Genomic DNA, 17,396 nt, shown 5'->3' with positions numbered 1-17,396 from the left:
TGAGAAGCTCGGTGAAAACTAAAGGATGTGACTTGAAGTGGAGTTCAGAGGAGGGTGAAGTCTCGACTGAGAGGGAGGGAGGCTTAGTGAGGGAGGGGGTAGACCTGGGACCAGAGCTGGAAGGGCAAATCCAGAGGCCAGAACTGGGGCCAGATGGAAGCCAGGAAGAAAGCAGAGGTTCCTCCTCTACATAGAAGCTCCTGAAAAGAAGAATCTAGCCAGTGAAGCCAAGTCAGTAGGTTTCATCAATTCCTAAGCATATATATAATCACATATTATTTTCTTAGAAATTGGGTTGCATGTGAAGTTTTTTTAAAGATTTTATTTATTTATTTGACACAGAGAGAGAGATAACAAGTAGGCAGAGAGGCAGGCAGAGAGAGAGGTGGAAGCAGGCTCCCTGCTGAGAAGAGAGCCCGATGCGGGGCTCGATCCCAGGACCCTGAGATCATGACCCAAACCGAAGGCAGAGGGTTAACGCAGTGAGCCACCCAGGAGCCCCTGAATGTGAAGTTTTAAATGATGTATCTGGGGTACGTGGGTGACTTGGTGGGTAAAGCATCTGACTCTGAATTTTCGGCTCAGCACATGATCTCAGGGTTGTGAGATCAAGTTCTGCATTGGGCTCTGCACTGGTTGCAGAATCTGCCTTAGATTCGCTCTTCTTCTCCCGCTGCCCCTCCCCACTCATGCTGTCTGAAACAAAAAATAACAAAAAATAAGTAAATGATGCATCTTTGATTCCAAGAAATATGGTATTAGGAGTTTGAGCGGGATATGGAGTCGGCGCCGCCGATCCCAGGTCTGAAGGTCTACTTCCACCTGGCAGCTTCCAAGGGGGCTGTGGCCAGAGTGAGTCACGTGACATGACTCCCTCCTCTGAGACCCCACCCCAGGAAGCTGTAGGTGGGGTTTGGAGCCCCAAACCTGGCTTCAGGGCCCCTTCCTCGCATTCCATCCCTTTGCAGGACACCAAATATCCCTTCACCCTCCGTTCCCCACCTCCAGCACACGAGTGGTCTTTCTAGGTGGAGATCAATTATTGCCCCTTTATTTAGAGAAATTACAGACCCATTCCCACCCTCCCTCCCTCCAGGTAGAGAGGCCTTGAAGCTCTTTGACTGCTGAGGGTGCAGGTATCGGAGGCAGTGGCTGAGCAGGAAAGAAGCCAGAAAAGGGGCAGGTCAGTGAAATCTTGAACCAGACAGTAAATAATGGAGATGAATCTCTTCTCATCCTTCAGCTTCAGGCCTCTAAACTTGGCCTGTTTGGGAGTATTTTGTGTGTGGTCCCTAGGAGACATATTTTTTTTGGGGGGGGGGGGTCATTTTAATATTTACAAGAAATAAATCAGCAGAACAAGATTATATCAGATAGGCTGTGTAGAGTAGCTGCGGCTTATAAAACATACCAGTAATTTGTACCTGGTGAGTATAAAGAAAACCAAGGCAGGATTCAGATGTCTTTACAACCAAGGGAGTACACAGGGCATCAACAAATTAGAGGACAAAAAAATTCACATTTTCTACATTGAAAAAAAATTTACAGATCTCACAAATGTCTTTGAAGACAAAGAAAAAGCCAAAAGACAAAGAAAAAGTCCTCTGAAGGTGGGAAAAAAGAAGAAATCTGAAACGGAATTCTAAATGTAAAAAGAGTTTTACTTCACAAGACCAATATTCTTGGCTTCTGTTTCATATATCAACAATCTCCACATTTTGACTATAAAAACTTCTGCTTCTTCATCAAGTACCATGGCAACATTCTAGGAGATGTGTTTTGAGTAGCCCTTGCAATCTTTAGACAGACCATGTCTGAGCCTCTCCCTAGGGGAGCTGTGTTTGAGTCTCTTCTTAACGGGACTGTGATGGGTTCTCGCAGAGGGACTGAGATGGGTTTTGCCACGCCAACTGTACTGGTTCCTTTCAAAGTGGCTCTGTTGGCTCTGCTCAGAAGGACTGTGTCTGTTCCTCTCAGAGAGATTGCGTCCACTTCTTTCAGAGGGACTACAGTGAGTTCTCTCTGAGAAACTGCGACCTCTCCTCTCAGAGGTCCTGTGCTGTCTTCTCTCAAAAGGACTGTGTCCTCTCACCTCTAAGGGACTGTGATGAGTTCTCTGAAAGAGATTGCGACTGCTCCTCTCAAGGGGACTATGACATCTCCTCTCAGAGGGACTGCGACATCTCCTCTCAGAGGGACTCTGATGGCTCCTCTCAGAGGGACTGCGACATCTCCTCTCAGAGGGACTGTGACATCTCCTCTCAGAGGGACTCCGATGGCTCCTCTCTGAGGGACTGTGATGGCTCCTTTCAGAGGGACTTCGATGGCTCCTCTGAGAAGGACTTTGATGGCTCCTCTCAGAGGGACTGTAATGTCTCTTCCAAGGAAGACTCTGATGGCTCCTCTCGGAGGGACTGAGATAACTCTTTAGGGAAGGATTTTGATGGCTCCTCTCAGAGAGACCGTGATGGCTCTTTGGGGAAGGACTTAGGTGGCTCCTCTCAGAGGGACTGTGATATCTCTTCCGAGGAAGACTTTGGTGGCTCCTCTCAGAGGGACTGTAATGGCTCTTCCAAGGAAGACTCTGATGGCTCCTCTCGGAGGGACTGTGATATCTCCTTAGGGAAGGACTTTGATGGCTCCTCTCAGAGGGACTGTGATGGCTCTTTAGAGAAGGACTTTGAAGGCTCCTCTCAGAGAGACCGTGATGGCTCTTTACGGAAAGACTTCAGTAGCTCCTCTCAGAGGGACTGTGATGTCTCTTCCGAGGAAGACTTTGGTGGCTCCTCTCAGAGGGACTGTAATGGCTCTTCTGAAGAAGACTTCGGTGGCTCCTCTCAGAGGGACCGTGATGGCTCTTTACGGAAAGACTTCGGTAGCTCCTCTCAGAGGGACTGTGATGTCTCTTCCGAGGAAGACTTTGGTGGCTCCTCTCAGAGGGACTGTAATGGCTCTTCTGAAGAAGGCTTCGGTGGCTCCTCTCAGAGGGACCGTGATGGCTCTTCCGAGGAAGACTTCGGTGGCTCCTCTTAGAGGGACTGTGATGGCTCATCTGAAGGCAGCTTTGGTGGATCCTCTCAGAAGGACCATGATGTCTCTTTAGAGAAGGACTTCGAAGGCTCCTCTCAGAGAGACCGTGATGGCTCTTTACGGAAAGACTTCGGTAGCTCCTCTCAGAGGGACTGTGATGTCTCTTTAGAGAAGGACTTTGATGGCTCCTCTCAGAGGGTCTGTGATGACTCCTTTCAGAGGAATTACATGGGGTTCTCTCCCTTAAGAAGCTATGGTGGTTTTGCTTCTTGGGTGTGAGTGTCTCTTTAAGGTGACTGTGTGAGGTTCTCTTAAGTGAACCATGTAGATTTCTCCCTCTGACTTGAACTTTGGTTCCTATTTTGGAGCTCTTGGACTCCTGGCTAGAGATTTCACATCTGTAGGAGTTTTTCTTACCTTTGCTGCTATTGTCGTTTTGAAGAATAACCACAGTCTGTCCGACTGAAGTGGTTTTGAAAATAGCACTTCTTTGGGAAACCATGGGCTTGGGTAGTTGGGTATGTTTAAGTTGGAAAGAGCTACCTCTTTTTGGTTGATGAGCTGATCTGAATTGCTGTATTTCTTCCCATAACATCTTCTCCTTCTTAGTGGTGATGTCTGTTGGCTTTAGCTTAGCAACTGACATCCTCTCTCTTTTGATATCTCTCGATGAGGAATAATCTCTGGCTTTTTGTTTTGGATCGTGGTTTTTGCTTGAACACAAATGGTCTGGCCTTGACCTGTCCTCAGGCTTCTGTCCAGCAAAACCCATAATTCTGTGTGCCGTCTGGAATGCTTTCTTTAGACCTTGAAAAAGCAGTGGAATGAATTTGGGTTGGGAGGGTTTCTTAGATTGTCTTTTTGAAGAGGCAGTAGTTGTCTGAGATGCTCCATTCCTCTTCCTTCTTAACTGGGCTGGTAAATCCCGAGGACGACTCCGTATTGTGGTTCTACCATTTGTATAGAACTCTGTGTTTTGTGTCCTGCCTCCCATAGTGATTCTTTTCTTTGGGTATTTTGAACTACGGATCTTTTTGGTTCTCCTTTTAGACCATTTTTCATCCTGATGGCTTTCAGAGTCACTCTCTGGTAGAGAGTGAACTTGAGTAAACTCATAGCGCCCTGGCCCTCCAACTGTCATCTTTCCTGCTAGGGCAGGGATCCTATACTGTCTTTGCCTGATGTGGACTTGTACAGGAGCAGGAGATGGGGAAGATACAGACTGGAAATCCATTGTAGAAGTAGGACTCTTGGAAGCTCGAGTGTAGACTTTAGCTTTCCTTAGTGATGGTGATATAGAACTCCTTGATGTGATGGATCTGTCTCTTCTGTGATGCTTTGGGACTTGGGATCTTTTCCTAGTTCGCATCCTAAAGCCAAGATGCAACCTAATCTCTCCGTGGTCTTTGGGAGTGCTTACAAGGTGGAGCTGTGGGTAGATAAGAAGGTAAGGCCGCAACGTGCCCTGTAATTTATGACAGCAATTAAGTCCTACACATCGGCCACACTGTAGGCGCATAGGGTATTTTAAAACCAGACCTGAAGTTAGAGGTGGAGGTACATGGGGGAGTATTTGACTCCTTAACAGTTTTGCTGCTACTTTTAGCTTCAGATCTTGTAGCAACTGGAACTGTTCTGACAAGTCAGTCTTGGCCTGGGGAAGATAACTTGGCTCGAGACAGTGTTGGGACTCAAAAATCCTTGTCTGTGAACTCTGTGAGTTCTCACTCTCTTCCATTGGAACAGAATCTTTCCTAGTGAAAAGTGTATGGAAGGAAGACTCTAAATTTACTGGGACAGGAGGCTGGCCCTCTGTACACGAAACAGGCACGTGCTGAATGACTTCCTGGGATATATCACTAAGCTTCGAACTTTTCTTTATTTTTGCGCTAGCCCCAGAGTATTGCTGTATTATGGAGGACATGGAGCTACGTGTCCACATCCTTAAGGCTATTCTTTGTTCGTGACCATGATATGAAGTGTGTCTCTGAATGTAGTTTCTGGACACTGAAGTCCGAGAAATAATACTTCGACTCTTCTCTAGCAGACTCTTGGAAAGTTGCATCAGTTCCGCAGGAACCCCAAATAAATTCTGAATAGATTGACAGATATCTGCAGTGGCTCTTCCCGTTAAAGGTGTTTGAGAACAAAGGTTCCTTTCCATAGTGGTGCCCAAGACATTCCCTAACACTAGCATATTGGAGAGATATCTTCTGGGTAGTCGCTGTCTCCAGGAGTGATTCTCCCAGACATTCTGTTGTCTGCTCAAGACAGACCAGTTAAGGCCTCTTTGAGTTCCTGATCCTGACTGGAAGGTCCTAGATGGTGATCTCCAGCTTTGCAGTGGATGTTGGGATAGGCGCTGGAGTGAATTCTCTAGCTTCCCCACCGGCTTCTTATCAGTCCTCTTAGATATGACACCCACTCCTGGGATCTCAAAATGTGGGGTTTCTACAATGTTAGCTGTCTTATCAGAGGGTTGATTGTGAAGAGACAAGGGAAGGGTTGAAGTTTGTATCATAGCAGAGTCTAGAAAGTATTCTTCAGACTGCAAAATATCTGTCCCAAAGTTTTTTATATCCAAGGCCCTTGACACTTCTGGCATCTCCAAATCACAAAGGCTTCCTAATTCAGATGCTTCGGCAGAGCTTGAGATGAGCGAGTTTGAGGAGTTCTGTAGAAATCTAGAGAAATAATTCCCTATTTGTAACTCCTCTGTTGAAATAAAATCCTCAGATGCCCTCTTCTGATATACCTGTACTAGATTCAAATCCTCACATTGCATGATTTGAGGAGGCCCTATATTTATCCCCATTACTTTCCCAGCCTGAAGCCCTTGTTCATGAGTGAACACTGTAGATTCCTGCAAAGTAAATGCTAGCTGTGAGAGTGATTCTGAAGATTTCTCTTCAGTATTTGGCCTCAGAGTTAGTTCTACAGGTTCTTCCATTTCTTGAAGGTGTGGCCTTGGGAAGAAATCCAAACAATCTATTACTTCAGTAGCTGATCCTAAGGAGACTCCTAGTGGTTCTACAATCTGAGGAATTGGTAGTGGTGCTAATTCCTCAGAATTTACAGTTTGAAGTGGTGGCCCTGGGATTAACACAGTCTTTACAATTTGAAACCCTGTGGACTTCGTTATATCCAAAATTTGGTGGCTTGGCTCTGTGGTTAATTCCTTTGATTTTACACTTTGCAACCATAGCCCTGAGGTAGACTCGGAAGGTCTCACATCTTGTACTTTTGGAGTCAGTTTAACGTAGTCTACCATTTGAGAGGTTCCCCCTGGTGTTAATGCTACAGAAGTTACAACCTGAAGTGGTGGCCCAGGAGTCACTTTCCCATATTCAACAAACTTGGGGGGGCTTACTGAGGTTATTCCTATTGGTTGAGCAGCTTGAAGCTGTGTCTTTGTAGATCCTGTGACTTGATCTAGCGGCTTTGGACTAATCCTCATAAACTCTGTAATTTGACCCTGTAGTCCTGGAGCTATCTGTGAATATTTCATACTTTGATTCTGTGACTGTGTCAGCCCCATTGGTCCATCCCCTTGCTGCCATGTCTCAGATGTGAGCTCTACAGATTCTGCATGTCCTGTAACTTGACCTCTTTGCCTTGGGGACAAATCTAAAGAGTCCCCCCTTTGAAGCCATTGCTTAGAGGTTGAAGCCACAGATTCCGGAACTCGATATCTTAGCCTTGGTGTCATCTCTGAAGATTCTGGGACGTGATGTAATGACTTTGTAGTCAGTGCTTCTGATTCTTCCCTTCGCAGTCTTTTCTTGGAGATCACCTCCACAAAGGGAGGATTGGGCCTTGGAGCGCTCTCTGTATATCCAGTGGTTTTACTTATTGGCTTTGGGGTCATGCCAAAGGGAGGATTGGGCCTTGGAGCGCTCTCTGTATATCCAGTGGTTTTACTTATTGGCTTTGGGGTCATGCCAAGGAGTTCCTTCTCTGTTGGCCTTGCCTTGGAGGTCAACCCCATAGTTTCTGTAGTGTGATGCTTGGGCTTTGGTGCCATCTCTTCAGATCCTGTAACTTCCTGCACTGACCTTGTATGTGATTCCCCCAAGTCCTTAACTTGAGGCCATGACTGAGAGAGCAACTCTAGTGTTTCTGGGATTTTCTTTAAGGTTAATTCCAAGGATTCAGAGCCTTGATTCCTTAGCACGTGAGTCAGATCATCAGATTCTGGTACTTGAAGATCTAGCCTTAGAGGCATTCCTGGAGATTCCATGGTTTTACTTGTTGACTTTGGGGTCAACCCCATAGAGTTTTCTACAGTTTCATTGCCTTGATGTGCCAACCTTTCTGTGGTATGATAAACTGGTACTGAAATCAAATTTACAGACTTGGAGACTTGATGCTTTGGTGTTGGGATCACCAAATTCACAGATTTAGGGACTTGAGGCTTTGGTGTTGGGATCATCTCTGCACCTTCTACAAATTGATGCCCTGGCCTAGGGATTATCTCAGAGGAGTCTGTGATTTGATAGCTCCTCTTTGGAGTTAGTTCCTCAGATTTTGTTCTTTGAAGCAGTGACCCCGATAGTAACTCTACAGATTTTATATCTTGTTGCAGAGATGCTGAAGACAATTTCACATGTTTTATACTTTGCAACTTTGCTTCTGGAGGAAACTCCAAAGGTTTCTCACCCTGTCGTTGTGATTCTGGAGACAAATTTGAAAATTTAACACTACTCAACATGGGTCCTGGTATGAACTTCTTAGTTGGCTCTGGTGCCAACACTATTGATTTCATACCGTGCCATCCTGAAGTCAGCTCTTGGCAATTCATACCTTGCTGTTGGGACCCTGGTGTCAACTCTACAGATTTCCCATCTTGAAAACATAGTTCCGGTGCAAAGACCTCAGAATTAACACTTGGGGACCTTAGGCATGATGGAAACCCTGAAGAATTAGCACCTTGAGGCTGTAGCTGTAGGTTTGACTTCAAAGATGTCACATCTTGAGAACATGGCTCTGATTCAAACACCACAGATTTCTGCCCGAGGCAAGAAATCAAATCCTTCGAATTCACATCTTGAGGTTGTGGCCCTGGTTTCAACTCCAGAGATTTCACATCTTGAAAACACAACTTTGGTGCAAACACCACAGATCTCTCACTATGCTGCCTGAGGTGTGAGGGCAGCTCCCCAGAATTCATACCTTGAGGATGTGGCCCTGGATTTAACTCCACAGATTTCACTTTTGTAAAACATGGCTCTAGTGCAAACATCTCACACTTCAAGTCCTGCAGCTTAGAGCCTGAAGCCAGTTTCACAGAATTTCCACCACAAGACACTGGCTCTTTGTTCATCTTCACAGACCTTACATCTTCAAGCAGTGGCTTTGGTAAAAATAACACAGATTTCCTGCCATGCAGTGAAGAGCCTAAAGTGAACACTGGGTGCATAACTTGTTGCTGTGACCCACAGTGGTTCTCCAAAAACTGTATTTCTGGAAACTTTGTCCCTGGAATTAACTCAGAAGCTTTCACACCTTGCAAATGTGGTCCAGCGTTGAACAGAATAGATTTTGTACCTTGATATTCTGACGTAGGATTCAATTCAGAGGGTTTCATGCCTTGCATCTGTGGGTCTGGATTAAACTTTATAGCATTTATGCATTGAAGTTCTGACCCAAAATTCAAATCAGAAGAATTCACGCCTTGCAGCTGTGGGCCACAGTTTAATTCTTGTGATGTTATACCTTGAAACTTTGTGCCTGGACTAAATTCATGTTTCACATTTTGTAAATGTTGCACAGGGTTGAACATAAGAGATTTCATACCTAGAACTTCTGACCCCAGATTCAAATCAAAAGATCCCATACCTTGACATTTAACCCCTGAAGTCAACTCAAAAGATTGTATACCTTGCAAAGGTGGCCCGAGTTCAGACCCCATAGAATTAGCACATTGTAACTTTGGCTCTGGATCCAACTCAAAAGAATTTACACACTTCATCTGTGGCCCAGGGTTGCGTTCCATGGGTGCTACAGCAAGAAACTTTGACCCTGGAATCAATTCGGATTTTAAATCTTGTACATGTGGTTCAGCGCTGAACACCATAGATGTCTCACTTGGATTCTTGGATCCCGGATTCACCTGAGATCCTGTACCTTGACATTTTGTCCCTGGAATCAATTCAAAGTACTGTACGCCTTGCAAAGGTGGCCCAGGTTTGCACCCCATAGAATTTGCACATTGTAATTTTGGCTCTGGATTCAACTTAGAAGAATTTATACACTTCATCTGTGGCTCAGGGTCGCATTCCATAGGTGCTATAGCAAGAAACTTTGACCCTGGAATCAATTCAGATTTCAAATCTTGCGAAGGTGGATCAAGGTTGAACACCATAGTCATCTCCCTTGGGATCTCTGAACTCAACTCAGAAGACTTTGTACCTTGACGTTTTGAAACTGAAGTTAATTCAGAAGGGTTTATACCTTGCAAGGGTGGCTCAGATTTGCATCCAACAGAATTTACACACTGAAGTTTTGGTTTTGAAATAAATGCAGAAGAATTCACATCTTGCAAAGGTGGCCCAGGGCAGAACACCTGGGATTTTATACCTCGAGACTCTGATCCAGAATTCAACTCAGATTTTACCCTGTTCAGTTGTGGTCCAGTACTGAATGGCCTAACATTTATACACTGAAGCTGTGGGGCTAGATTAAATTCAGAGGATTTCCCACCTTGTAATTTAGGCTGATGCTTCGTTTCCAGAAATTGCTCATATGGAAGCTTCCTGTCTGTGCACAACTCGGGTTTTATCTCTTGTAACTGTGGCCCAGGATTGAACTTGAAAGATGACATACCTTGAGGCCTTGATCCCTGGCATAACTCAGAAGATTTAACATCTTGCCACTGTTGCTCAGGATTGGATTCCTTAGATTTCACATCTTGGGGCTTTGTCTCTTTGCACAATTCTGAAGATTTTATATGTTGCAAATGTAGTCCAGGGTTGTATACCACAAATTTCACACTTTGAAGCTCTGGCCATGGTTTCAACTTAAAAGACTTCTCTTCTTGCCGCGACTTCCCAGCATTGAACTCGGAAGATATCACATTGCAAAACTTTGATTCCAAAGCTAACTCAGAGGGTTTTGTGACCTGGAGTTCTAGGTCATGGTTGACCTTTGTGGTGTTCATTATTTGAAGCTTTACAGACTCAGGAGATTTTGCACCTTGCAACTTCGCCCCAGGGCTGAATTTCAGAGATTTCAGGGCTTGAATGTGTGATCCTGGTGTCGACATAGGCAATTTCCTATTTTGTAACTGTGGGACTGACTCAAACCCCAAAGATTTCACATCTTGGGTCTTTGCACCTAGAGTCAATTCAAGAGGTTTCATGTCTTGCCACGTGGGTCTGGTAAGGAGCTCCACATGTTCTCCATTTTGAAGCTTTGTTTTTGGCGTTAACTCAGAAGATGGTACACCTTGTAACTGCAGAACAGGTTTTAACTCAACAGATTTCAAATCTTGGAGTCTGCACTCTAGCATCAAGTCAGATTTCTCACCTTGTCTCTGAGGTCCAGGGTTGAACTCCACAGATTTCACACCTTAAAGCTTCCTCATCTGAATTAAATCAGATTTCCCACCTTGTAGCTTTGGACCGTGGTTGAACTCAGAGGGTTTCCCTTCTTGAAGTTTTGACCCTGGGATCACTTCAGAAGATCTCATACCTTGCAAGTGTGATCTAGAACCAAACCCTGCTGATTTTTTATCTTGAAGCTTTATACCCATGATCAACTCAGAACATTTCACATCTTGTAACTGTGGGCCTGCTTTCACACCTGAAAACTTCCTCTCCAGGATCAAATCAGAAGATTTCTCACCTTGTAACTTTGGATTAGCTTTCAGTTCTGCAGATTTCACACCTGGAAGCTTTTCCCTTGGGATCAGTTGTGAAGATATCACATCCTTCAAGTGTGGTCCAGACTTAAAATTCAGAGATTTTACATCTTGAAGCTTTATACCCATGACCAATCTAGAAGATGCCCCATCTTCCAACTGTGGGCCTGACTTGAAATCCACAGACTTCACTTTTTGAAGCTTTGTCCCCTGTATCAATTCAGAAGATTTCACACGTCTCAGCTGTGGCCCAGGTTTGACATTCACAGACTCCATATCTTGAATCTTTGTTTCTGAAATTGATTTAGAACTTTTCACTCCTTGAAACTGTGGGTCAGGGTTGAACACCAATTGCACATTTTGAAGCTTTGATCCAAGGGTCAGGTCAGAAGATTTCACAACTTGCACCTGGGGACTGGGGCAGCTTTCTTTATGTTTTACATTTTGAAGCTTTGTCTTTGAGGTCCTTTCAGAAGAATTCACATGTTGTAACAATGGCCCAAGGTTGAAATCTGTACATTTGGTACCTTGAATCTTTGTCCCTGTGATCAATGTAGAAAATGTTATACCTTTCAACTGTGAACTTGGATTTAACTCAGTAAATGTCTTATCTTGGGACTTTACCTCAGGTGACAACTTAGAAGGTTTTAGATCATGCCACTGTGACCCAGAGTTGAAATTCTCAGATTTCACACCTTGAAGCTTTGTCTGAAGAGTCAATTCAGATGACTTCATGCTTGTCAAGTGTAGTGGGGAGTTCAATTCTATAGTTGTATTGCTTTGTAATTGTGACCTTTGGCTTAATACGCCAGATTTCACACCAGGAAGCTGTGAATCTTCCATAAGCACCAGAGACTTCACACGTTGAAGCTGTGCTCCTGGGGATGAATGTAAGGGTTTCGCTTCTTGAAGCTTTGATTTTGCAGTCAATTTAGATTTCCCATCATGCATGCAAAGCCTAGATTTCAGTGGCATAAATTTTATATCACAGAGCTTTGACCCTGAAGTCAGCTCACATGATTTCACACTTCTAACCTGTAGACAAGGTGTCAAATCACAGTCCTGAAGCTTATGTTCCTGGAGTGATGCTGAAGATTGCGTATCTTGGAGCTTTGGCCTTGGAGTTAACGCAGATGACTTTCTATCTCTTAACTGTATCAAAGGTTTCAACCCTAGAGACTTGACACCTTGAGACTGTAACCCTATAGACTTCACACCTTGGAAATCAGGTCCTGGTATCCACTGGATACACCTCATTCTTTCCAGCTGTGGCTCTTTTTTGAGCTCAGTAGTTTTTACATCTCGAAGCTGTGGCTCTGAGGTTGATGCCAAAAGCTTCCCTTTGTGCAGCTGTGTTCCTGGGAGCACCCCAGGGATTTTCATGTTCTGCAACTGTGGCCCAAGGTTGAACTCTGTATATGTCGCACCTTGAGTTTTTGACCCTAGAGTCAATTCAGATGACTTCACATCTCTTAACTGTGTCAAAGATCTCAACCCTAGGGATTTAACACCTTGAGACTGTGACCTGAGATTTAACTCTACAGATTTCACAGCTTGGAACTTAGGTCCTGGTATCCACTGAATGCATCTCATACTTTCAAGCAGTGGCTCTTGTTTTAACTCAACGGTTTTTACACAAAGCTGTGGCTCTGAAGCAAACTCTGAGACTTCAATTTGGTGCAATGGTGACCCTGGGGTCAACTTAGGAGACTTTATGCTTTGCAACTGTGGTTCAAGTGGATCAGGCTTGAATTCTTTAGGTTTTAAACCTTGAATATTTGATTCTGGAGTCAAGTCTGATTTCATACTTTTAAACTGTAACTCAAAATTGAGGTCTACTAGTTTTTTACCTTTAAATTTTAGCTCTGGAAGTAACTCCAAAGACAGCTTATCGTCCGACATAGCCCCTCTCTTCACCTGCTCTGAATTCACACATTGCTGCTTTGGTGAGATTACAGATATCGTGCCATCCTGTTCTGGCCCAGAAGTTAAATTCATGAGTGCTGTCTCTTGAAACTGTTGCCTTGGGGCAAAATCCATAGTTTTTACTCCTTGAGACTTTGATCTTCTGGTCACTTTCACAGATTTTACTTCCTGCTTGTTTAGCCTTGGGGTCCAATTTACAGATTGTACACATTGCGGCTCTGAATCTGGAGTTTCCTCTACAGATTTTAAACTTTGATGCTTGAAACACGGGGTACTGTCGACAAATTTACTCTCTTGGATTTGTGGCTCTAAAGTCAGTTCCTTGGGTTTCACACCTTGCAGTTCAGACCCTTGGAGTAATGGCCCTGGTGCAAAAGGCACAGATTTCTCACTTTCAATTTTCAATTCCACAGTTTGCACATCTTGCATTTGTGTTCTTTGGACCAACTCCACAGCTTTGGAGTCTTGAATTCTTGCATGCAGAATCAAGTCAGAAGTTGTACCTTGAAGCTTGGTATCTTTGGTACTTTTCACAGGTTTGACATAGTCTATCCATGGCACTGCAGTTATCTCCATAGATTTCTCACCTTCCAGCTGTGGACTAGGGGTTGGCAAAGTAGATTTCGTACCTTTTGGACCCTGTCCTGTAATTAAGACCACAGATTTCACATCTTTCAGCTCCGAGGTCAACAACTCAGATTTTACACCTTGAAGTTTTGAGTCTGGGGTCAGCTCCATTGGTTTCATACCCCCCACACCTGGCCCTCGGATCAATTCAGAAGATTTTATACCTTGTAACTTTGTTCTTCTAGCCAACTCAGAATAGTTTACACTTGGCAACTGTAACTCAGGAGTCAACCCCATAGATATTGCATCTGGTTTCTCTGGCTGAGAGACAATTCGATAAGAAATGTTACCTTCCAAGTTGGACATTTGGTCCCTCCCTAAATTTTTTACACCTTGAAACTGTGTCTCTGGTACTAGCATATCAGGCTTGACCACTTGCTTTTGAGGTCCTGGGGACAACCCCACAGATCTTACTCCTTGCATCTTTGGGTTTGGGGTCAACTCAAAAAATTTCACATGTTGTAGTTGTGGCCCTGAGTTTAACTCTGAAGTTTTCACACCTTGAGGTTGCGTTCCTGATGTCCGATCACAAAATTTGACATCTTGTAACCATGGCCCTGGGGTAAGCCCCACCTGTTTTATATCTTGAAGCCTTGGAGATGTCTTTGCTAATTTAGAATCTTGAAATGCTAATTCTGGAGTCATCTCCACAGAATTTACACCATTAAACACTGATCCTGGGGTTTGCTCCCCAAATTTGACAGCTTGAAGTTTTGGCCCTGAAGTCAATTCAGAAAATTTGACATCTTGCTGCCTTGGCCCTAGGTGCAGTTCCTGAGACTGCACACCTTGAAACTGTAGTTCTGAGGTCAACTTCATAGACTGCGTGCTGTGAAACTGTGATCCTTCAATAGACGGAAGAGTTTTCATATTTTCACTCAAGAGCCCTTGGCTTAATGGCAAAGGTGATTCTGTTACAAATCCCAAGGATTGTATATCTTGAACCTGTGTTCCCGGTATACATTGCACATGTTTCAAACCTTGATGCTTTGGTTCTAAGGTCAGATCAGAAAATCTGACATCTTGCAAGCGTGGTCCTGAGTTTTGTTCCACAGATTTCATACCTTGAGTTTCTGGTTCTGGAGACAATTGTACGGACATAACACTTTGATGCTTTAGCCCTGGGGTAAAGTCTGACAATTTGATTTTTTGCACTGGGGAACCTGGGGTCAGTGCATCAGATTTCACACTATGATGTGGGGACTCTGAGATGAAATCTACAGGCTTTTCTCCTTGAAAAGGTGGTCCTGGAGGTAAATTTGAAAATCTGACACTTTGCAAATGTGGCCCTGGGATCAATTTCACATCCTGAAGCTGTGCCGCCTTAGTCAATTCCTCTGATATTATATGTTGTAGTATTGGTTCTTGTACCAGCTTCTCAGATTCTACCATTCCAGTAGTAGCTGGCTGTTGGATTAAATTAACATATTCCACGTCTTGTAATTGTGGCTCTGGATGCAGCTGCATAGACTTTACTCCCTGGAACTGTGGCTCTGGGGTCAACTCCGGAACATGTCGTTTTGGTCCTGTGATAAATTGCTTAGATCCCACCACTACTGGGGATGACACAGGGGTTAACTTCACAGATTTCAAATTTTGCATTAGTGGCTCTGATTTCTCATATTGCATTTGTGGTCCCAAAGTCAATTCCAGGGATCCTTTTACTGAATATGGTGGTACTGGCATTGTCTCCTGGATATTTTCAACTTGAGACAATGCCAACCCATAAGGTTCTGTGTTTTCGTATTCTGACCTTAGGGGTACCTCTGAAGGCTCAGTAACTTGAAGGTGTGGCTTTAGAGTCATTCCCGTAGATTCTGTAACTTGACCTGTTGGTTTTGGTGTTAATGCCACTTGGCGCAAAGTCCCAGAAAACAGCTGTGCAGTTTCTGTGTCTTGATGGCCTGGCCCCAGAGTCATCTCTGAAAAATTCTGAAAACATGGCCTGGGCATCATCGCAGGAGTTCCTGTGACTTGCTGTGGGATTAACTTCACAGATTCCTCCTCTTGTGGCCGGGTCTCAGAAGCTAACTTTACAGAGGCTGTGTCTTGATGCCTTGGTCTAGAAGTTGGACCCAAAGATGTCTTTGCTAGTAAATGTGGTTCCACGCTTAGTTTCCTCGATTCAACATGTAAGCGTGTTTCAGGAATCAACCTCTTAGATACTTCCAGTGGTACAGTTAAATCCACAGCTGTATTGCCATGCATTAATGGACCTAGAGCTAACCCGTCAGGTTTTGTACTTTGGGGCTGTGGTTCTGGGGTCAGTGGCACAGATTTCATACCTTGAAATTCAGGTTCTGAGGTCAACTTCTTATAGTTCCTAAATTCTGAATATGGTCCTAGATTCAGGTGAACAAACGTCATACTTTGGGACTCTGGGTTCAACACTTCTGGATTTATTCCTTGCATCTCTGATCCTGGTACTAACGCTGGAGATTCTTGTATTATGTGTTGAGGCATTCGAGTCTCCAGGGCTTTTACGCCTTGGAGCATTGTCTCAAGAGCATCTTGGAACGGCACTGAGTTTGCCTGCATACATTCTGAAGTCTGGTTCAATGGCCCTGGAGTACTTCTTAAAGATGGTTGTGTCGGGCGCCTGGGTGGCTCAGTGGGTTAAGCCGCTGCCTTCAGCTCAGGTCATGATCTCAGGGGCCTGGGATCGAGTCCCGCATCGGGCTCTCTGCTCAGCGGGGAGCCTGCTTCCCTTCCTCTCTCTCTGCCTGCCTCTCTTGTGATTTCTCTCTGTCAAGTAAATAAATAAAAAATTAAAAAAAAAAAAAAAAAAAAAAAAAAAAGATGGTTGTGTCAACTCCATAGATTCTTTCCTGTGGTGACAAGGGTTGGAAGTCAACTCTACTTCTGCTCCTTGATATCCTGGCTCTGTGATCATTCCTGAAGATTCCAAAGCTTGGTGCCATGGGGTTAATCCTTCAGGTTCTGTGGCTTGATGATTTGGCTTGAGGTTCAGCTCTACAGAGTTTACTGCTTGAATGTGTGCCCCTGAGCTTGGCTCCTCATATTTCATACTTTCCACCTGTGTTTCAGGAATCACATTTCTACATTCTGCCATTTGAGGAAATTTCACATCTTTAAGCAATAGTACTGGGGCTGTCTCCTTAGATCTTTCATCTGGTAACCATGGCTTTGAGGCAAACTCCATAGATTTCTTATCTTCCTGTGGTGGTCTTAGGATCAACTCCACAGCTTTTGTATCTGAAAACTTCGGTGGGAGGGCCAAATGAACATATTCCAGACCTTGCAACTGTGAATTGTGGGTCAAATCTAGCGATTTCCTATTTTGCAAGTGTGGTGCCTGGGCTAACTCAGCAGATTTTCCACTTTGTTGTTGTGTTCCTAGGTTCAAATGAATAGATTTCACACCTTGAAGCTGAGACCCTGGGGCTAACTGCACAGAATTCCCACTTTCCAGCTGTGAAATAGGTGCCAACTCATTAGATTTTACAGTCTGCAGTTGAAGTTCTGGGGCCAGTTCTATAGGGCTCACAGTTGGGATCGGCTGTCCATATTTTACCATCTGTGGGACCGAACCTGGAGTTACGTCTATAGATTTTACATTCTGCAATCCTGGGGATAACTTCATAGAATCCACAGTCTTAACTTGTGGCATTGGCTTCACCCCCAGATATTCTGCACCTGGAAGTAGAGATGTAGTGGTCATTACTGCAGATTCTGTGACTTGATGCAGTGGCTCTTGGCTCATTTCCTTAGATGGTGCTCTTTGACCCAGTGATCTTGGGACTGTCCCTAAATGTTCCATTATTTGATGATGTGACTGTTTTGGCTCAGCCAGATTTCTGATTATGGGGTCAGAAGCCAACCCCATAGTTTCCATAATTTGATGGCTTTGCCTTGGACACATCTCTGAAGATTCTAAGATTTGATGCCTTGGGGTCAAACGTGGAGATTCCATGACCTGATGAGGTAGCCC

General features: G+C 44.3%; 1 protein-coding gene across 1 annotated transcript in view; it reads right to left on the bottom strand.

The window, feature by feature from the left end:
- Positions 1–1,691: 1,691 nt before the first annotated feature.
- The window catches only part of LOC123926569, a 31,960-nt gene continuing 16,255 nt past the window's right edge, over positions 1,692–17,396 (bottom strand). The window contains 9 exon segments of the mRNA XM_045980527.1: positions 1,692–2,373; positions 2,446–3,093; positions 3,214–8,016; positions 8,128–8,202; positions 8,704–9,647; positions 9,801–11,151; positions 11,401–15,234; positions 15,781–16,043; positions 16,258–16,740. Coding sequence (XP_045836483.1) covers positions 1,766–2,373; positions 2,446–3,093; positions 3,214–8,016; positions 8,128–8,202; positions 8,704–9,647; positions 9,801–11,151; positions 11,401–15,234; positions 15,781–16,043; positions 16,258–16,740 — 13,009 coding nt within the window. The 3' untranslated portion in view covers positions 1,692–1,765.

Source organism: Meles meles, chromosome 16 (genome assembly GCF_922984935.1).
Source record: "Meles meles chromosome 16, mMelMel3.1 paternal haplotype, whole genome shotgun sequence".
NCBI classification, from domain to species: Eukaryota; Metazoa; Chordata; class Mammalia; order Carnivora; family Mustelidae; genus Meles; species Meles meles.
Note: the sequence above shows the minus strand (reverse complement) of the source record. Positions and strands in the feature narration are given on the sequence as shown.